The sequence below is a fragment of the Otolemur garnettii genome, unplaced genomic scaffold (assembly GCF_000181295.1).
Source record: "Otolemur garnettii isolate 467f Iridium unplaced genomic scaffold, OtoGar3 scaffold00047, whole genome shotgun sequence".
Lineage (NCBI taxonomy): Eukaryota > Metazoa > Chordata > Mammalia > Primates > Galagidae > Otolemur > Otolemur garnettii.
The window spans coordinates 8,396,565-8,403,339 of record NW_003852442.1 but is presented as its reverse complement, the minus strand read 5'-3'; the positions used below and the strand labels follow the sequence as shown (position 1 = coordinate 8,403,339).

Below are 6,775 nucleotides of genomic sequence, written 5' to 3'. Positions count from 1 at the left end.
GGGGGATAGCTTGAGGCTCTGTCTCAAAAAAAAAAAAAAAAAAAAAAAAAAAGATTTGTGAACTTTACTATATGTTAAACAACTTTTTTTTTTTTTTTTGCAGTTTTGGCTGGGGCCAGGTTTGAACCCACCACCCCTGGTGTATGGGGCCAGTGCCCTACTCCTTGAGCCACAGGCGCCATCCATAACTTCAGTGAAAGAATTACTATTTCGTATACTCTATCAGCATTCAGCTATCCCTACGTAGAATCATAAAAACTTCTTGATGGCAACATATGGGCCACAAAGTAGAGTTAATAACAGTCAAGTTCCTTGTAAATAGTTTAATCACATTTTTAAACAAAAATTTTACCATAAATTAGTAAGAAGTTGAACGTAAAATAAACATATATAATTAAATGCTAAGTTATTTAAAATAAACCAGAAACTAAAGTTAGACAATTTGATTGCAAACTTAACTACAAAAGATGAAACTCATTGGCCATTGATTGAAAAGGAAATACAATTCTAACTCACAGAATTGGAAGTTATTCTTTATTGACAAACATTTAGAATTAGAAATGTCAGTAGAAAAATAAAATTTAAATAATTTTCTGTTGTACAAAGGTTTGATCATTTGGACTGTAGCAGTTAGTGAAAGAACCTAATACAAAGAGTTAAGCTGATTTTAGTCACAACCAGCCATACAGAGAGCACAAAAAAGAAATGTAAGTACATAAAACCTTCTGAGTGTGGACTGCTAATGGCACCAGGGCTTCACATTGCAGGAAGTGGTCTCTTAGGGAAGGGTGGTGTGAGCTGAGTGTAGTAAGAAATGAATTCAAACCGGAGCAGTCAGAAAGGACACTGCAGTCAAAAGCCTATACACACTTTTTAAGTGAGTTTTAAGATTTTCTAAGAACTAATATTGTGTGGCAAAAAAAGTAAGTTAAACAGCACAGAGAGACATCTTTTTCTTGGAATGTCCTCTATACTTTTATATATGAACTTAAGTTTTCACAAAATGCTTTTAACCCCAAAATCCACATTAAAAAAATCAAGAAATCAGTTTTTAATGGTAAGGGGCTGCTTCCTTCCCTTGCATTTTTTTTTTTTTAAAGGTAAGTAGAAGCACAGCTAGGGAAGGGGTGGTTGCATATGTCTCTCAGAAAATCAGCTGACAAAAATTCTCAAAAAATTGGCTTGGTGCCTGTAGCTCAGCAGCTAAGGTGCCAGTCACATACATCAGAGCTGGCTGGTGGGTTCGAATCCAGTCCAGGCCTGCCAAACAACAATGACAACTATAACCAAAAATAGCCAGGCTTTGTGGTGGGCACCTGTAAGTCCCAGCTACTTGGGAGGCTGAGGCAAGAGAATTGCTTAAGCCCAGGAGTTGGAGGTTGCTGTGAGCAGTGATGCCACAGCACTCTACCCGGGGCGACAGGTGGAGGCTATCTCAAAAACAAACAAAAAACTACATAAGGTAAAATAAAATGTTTGACACAATTGCCAATATTCTTCCATCTAAGCAACCACCCCGAAATAATTCTATATTTGAGACAAAAAAGGGAAAAATAAAAAGTGGAGAAGACATTACATTCTTTATCATTCAAATAATTTCTCCCTGAAAATATTTCAAGCTATACAGTTCAATCTATATAAAGTTTATATACATTTATTCACAGGAGAATGCCTCACATATGGGGATGGATGAAACATTCAGTAATTTAAAGATTTTTTTGAAGTTTTTAAAAAGAGTAGATAATCAAAATAAATCAAACAAGAAACAGATGGGGGAAAAGGCCACCTTCAAAATGCCTTAATTTTATGTTGTGGCTCTAAAGAAAAATAACCTAATATTTAGATCATGGCTCAATATGTTCAAAAAATTACTGTTCAAGGGGAGGGATCTACCAACTACTGGTCTGCGTTCAGCTTGTGAAATTATATCCAAAAGAACTCTATTAGAGGCAAACTTCAACAGAAATGATCAAAATCACTTCCCAGAATAAAAGATACAATTTCCCCAGATTTCTTAAACGGAAGACAAACTTTTTAAAACTGTAGCTTCTTGAACTGAAAACTACAATCTTTAAAAATTTACTTAGAAAATGCTGGGCCCAGTGGCTTGCACTGGTAGTCCCAGCTACTTAGGAGACTGAGTTGAGGGGATCATTTGAGGCCAGGAGTTCAAGACCAGTTTGAGCAATATAGTGAGACCCTATCTCAAAATTTAAAAAAAAAGAATTTTTAAAAATTTGCTTAGAAGAAATATTTGACCTTCTTTCGGGGGAATTAGTAAGGACATTTGGCTACATTCCAGCTTTACTTGTAATTTCCCACCCAGCCTGAGTATGGTATCATGATTTTTATAAGAGGGCTAATCAGTCAAAAGAAATTGTCCTATTAATTTTTGTGATAGCTTTGTAATTTTTTCTCTATGACCTTCCCTGGAAAATTAGTCCTCTTGGTAATTTTTAATCAGAAGCCAGAGTGCCTATTGTTTTTATTTTATTTTATTTTTATTATGTCGCCCTTGGTAGAGTGCTGTGGCACCACAATTCACAGCAACCTCCAACTCTTGGGCTTAAGCGATTCTCTTGCCTCAGCCTCCCAGTAGCTGGGACTCCAGGCGTTGCATGTTGTTTTTAAAGGAACAGATATGTTCATATCCATATGACTTCATGAGGTATTAGCCTTAATCTCACAATAAAAACCTTCCTTTAAAAGTGTCAGATTTAATTACCAGTAACTGTTTTGAAAACAGATAACAGAAACAACCACCACAATGATTGTATTCCATATAAAGCAGCAGAGGCAGTGAGGATCAAGTTAGAGATTTACTTTTTGTAATTCTTTCCCTTTTGAATGTCACAGTTTTCAGGCCTTTTAATGAAAACGAAAGGCAAAAGAATAAAAATTAAAATAGCTAAAACAGAATTTTAAAAGTTCTTGGTATTTAATTGTCTTTAAGGATATAAATTCTTTTTAATAAAAACACAAGAGGGGAAATGGGGGCATATCTGAAAATTCAACTTTAGGCACTTCCTGGGAGTTGACACCCAATACTGTACAAGTGGGCTAGGTACCACTAAGTAAATACATTAAGACTAAGAAACCAACTACCACTACTCTAGTTTCAGAAGCATTTCTACAGTTTTTCAAGGGTCATTAATAAACCCAAGTCACTAAGAAAAATTATAACAGAATGTTCAAGGTAAGAACTAATATTTGTGCCTCAAAGTCCAAAGATTATCCTGACCAATCTGGCTTATAGTGTCTAACTCCAGCTATTTAATAGGGCATGTATGAATCCAATTTAACTAAATACAATTAAGGGAATTAAAAGTGATAAGAAAAACTGGTACAGAAATTAAAAAAAAAAAAAAATCTTGGTTGAGAACAGTGGCACATGTCTGCAGTCTCAACACTTTGGGAGGCCAAGGTGGGAAGATCACTGGAGGCCAGGAGTTTGAGACCAGCCTGAGCAATGTAGTAAGACCCCAACTATAAGAAAAACAAAAACAAAAAACTTGTTTAAAGTCCCAGCTAGCTTATTTTGATAAAATGTACAAAATAACAAATTCACATTTCTTAAAATAGAACAGATAATCAGAGGTCAGGAAAATTATCCAGAAAATATCACATTATTCAGTGTTACCTACTTTTTCTTTAATCAGTGGAAATCAAAGCCACTACTTGAGCTATACTTCAATATTTTTTCTTGTTTTATTTCACCAAATACGTTTTCAAAGCTATACTTAATCAAAACCTACTTGGCACTTAATGTCATGAAGATGTAGCCAAAAAAAAAAAAAGTCTGCCTAATTTTAATCAAGATTAGATCAATTTAAGATTTTAGTACATACTCTGCTCATCTGAAATAAACCAGTATCTTCCATAGTTTCTCTGCAATAAGCAACAACGCCTTATCTCACAGAATACTGTTAATTTCAGTGCAAAGGATGCCAATTCAGAGGCATTGCTGCCCTGATTTGAGTCAAGGTGCATGTGTAAAACTGCTTAAAGATCTACAAAAAAAGAAATCCAAGAAACTTGTTTTGTTTTGGTTGAGAAGGCTGAGTTCACAAACATCTTCAATTCCAGGAGCTTCAAACTAAGGAAAGGGCTGAGATGGCCTTCACGTTCCTGTTCACCCACGTTGACTCTGTTTGAAGAACGAAGAAAATACCACACTCCCCAATGGATTCTTTTTGAGAATTCTATAAAACATAGGTTCATCTCAGCATAAGGGTATGCTATAGAGTAGCTAAAACCCGTAAAAAGGAGACCACTACTACACAAAATGTCTGTCCGGTGCCTAAGGTGAGGGCTTCAAATGGTATCATTTCCTTCCCCGCTGCTCGGTAAACTCCAGCGATTGCTGCGCCTGAGTAAAAATTCAGGGTGTTGAAGAAACAAACAAACAAAGTTAAAATCATGAAAACACAGCATTTAGAATTCTACTACAAGCAGAATACTCCAAATTTACATACATTAAAATTAATTTTATTTTCCCTATCTTGTCTGCTGACAAGGTTTGAAGTATCTATTTCATAGTTTGCAGATCACTGATTGAGTGCTTTCAGATGCTGACTCCTTAAAACTAAGAATCTCTTAAATTTATTGAGTTAAAGGCAATAAAATAATTTGGAAGTCAGAATCAAAATCTCACGACCTGATTATGAACTCAACAACATCTCTCATTCCCCTGCCAATCAGCCCCACGCCTAGCATTTAACAGATACCCAATTCTTGGCAACAAAGGATTAAGAATCTTTCGAGTTAGAATGAGCAAGAAACAGTCCACAGGAAAACTCTGCTCTACCTTCTATTATACTCAGAGTTTCCTTCAAGAAATGCATGGAGGAGGAGGGAGGAGAGGGGTGGGAAAAAGAAGAGAGAAGGACTCTAAGCCATAAAGTTGTTCTTGAACTTAGTGTTTATAGCACAACTATGTATCTGGTATTAAGACTTTCTATGCACATTAGCTCATTTAATCACCGTTCAAGTGTACGAGGTGGCTAGTAGCATCCCTATTTTACTGAGGGACAAACTAAAACAGGCTATCGGAGCTAATAATCCAGTACAGAAACTGGAAATAAGCTCCCTAAGGCAGCAGGAGGTGAAGGTGATACAGTGAGAACACAGAGAAACTAGGCCACTTTCTCACAAGAAAAAAAGAAAAAAGAAAACCTCAAGTCAAAGAAACAGAGGAAGATCTCTGCTTAAAGCTCAAGGTACGTGTATAATTCACAGTAAAAAAAATAAAGTTACAAACTAGTAGAAAAATTACATTTCTATAAACAGTATGTTTATGTTTACACCTATACCTAAAAAATGCATACACGCTAAAATGCAAATTGTAGTTATTCTTAGGGATGGGAAAATAGAGGATTTTAAATTTTACTTAAAATTTCTAATTTATATAAATACATGAGTCTAAAAATGATTTAAACTGATGCTCATCCCTATAATGGTGTCCTATGACATGAGTTAAAGCCCAAACAGGTACCTTTCTAAATAATTCTTGCCATTAGCCGGGTGTGGTGGCTCAGGTCTGTAATCCTAGCACTCTTGAAGGCTGAGGTGGGTGCATTGCCTGAGCTTATGGGTTCGAGACCAGCCTGAGCAAGAGTGAAACCTCATCTCTAAAAATAGCATGGTGTTGTGGCAGGTGCCTGTAGTCTCAGCTACTCGGGAGAATGAGGCAAGAGATCGCTTAAGCCCAAGAGTTTGAGGTTGCTGTGTGTGATGATGCTATAGCCCTCTATGGAGGGTGACAAAGTGAGACTCTGTCTCAAAAAAAAAAAAAAAAAAAATCCTGTCATTAGAACTTGTCTTTTATCCTCAAGGTAACTCATCAACCATCTAGCAAGGCCACTAGGCAGATGACAGTTGATCAGAAAGTTGTCTTTCCAAAAAGACGAATACAGCTGACCACCTCCTGACACTGACCACCCCCTTAGCTGGCCTAATTCTCATAGACCGGAGATGCACCACATGTACATGTCAGTACAGTAGCCTAGTTCTTTCTGTTGACCAGTTTGTTACAGGCTCTTGAGTGGTCAACTGAGAGGGACCCTACTCTCTTTACTTTGCTAGGGGCCTATCTCATAAACTGTACCACACATAGCTTAACTTGGGTTCCCTAAAGCCACAGAAATAAACTCTGACTCAGGATTTCAAAGAGGTTAGCCAAATAACAGGGCCCTGAGGGTGATAAAAAAACCCAAACATAAAAATACAGCACTTATGGCGGAAAGCCACTCCTCTCTTCATCCCACTCAGATACGTTTCTAAAATGGGTCTTGAAATTAACTGACTTGTCATATTAAACGTTTTTGACTGGTATTTTAATGTCTAACATACTTGTCAAGATTCCAGCAGTAATTGGTCCCACGATGCCCATCAACAGGATGCTTACAGACATGAACCTACCATATTTGTGATGTCTGAGGGTGAAGAGGGCCAGTAATCCAGCAGGGACGTGAAAGAAGAGAGAAGACACCAGTGCCCACAGGAACACACCATACCACATCTCTACGAGGAGAGACAAAGGCCGAGAATCAGTGCCTTTTCCAGCGTGACCCCTGCAAACTGAGACTCATGTCTGTTGTCTTTCTTTTTCTTTTTCTTTTTTTGAGACACAGCCTCACTTTGTCACCCTCGATAGAATGCAGTGGCATCGGGGCAGCGCCTGTGGCTCAGAGGAGTAGGGCACTAGCCCCATATATCAGAGGTGGTGGGTTCAAACCTAGCCCTGGCCAAAAAACTGCAAAAAAAAAAAAAAAAA

At 37.3% G+C, this 6,775-nt stretch overlaps 1 protein-coding gene across 2 annotated transcripts in view; it reads right to left on the bottom strand.

The window, feature by feature from the left end:
• Window positions 1–3,565: 3,565 nt before the first annotated feature.
• Window positions 3,566–6,775, bottom strand: part of TMEM170A (transmembrane protein 170A) — a 16,963-nt gene continuing 13,753 nt past the window's right edge. Inside the window, exons 2-3 of one of the 2 annotated variants that reach the window (XM_003791318.3) lie at window positions 6,352–6,522; window positions 3,566–4,369 (exon numbers count right to left, since the gene is read on the bottom strand). In XM_003791318.3, the coding sequence (XP_003791366.1) occupies window positions 4,239–4,369; window positions 6,352–6,522 (302 nt within the window). In that variant the 3' untranslated portion in view covers window positions 3,566–4,238. The remainder of the gene's footprint in view (window positions 4,370–6,351; window positions 6,523–6,775) is intronic. The other variant, XM_012806162.2, reaches the window with a different exon arrangement.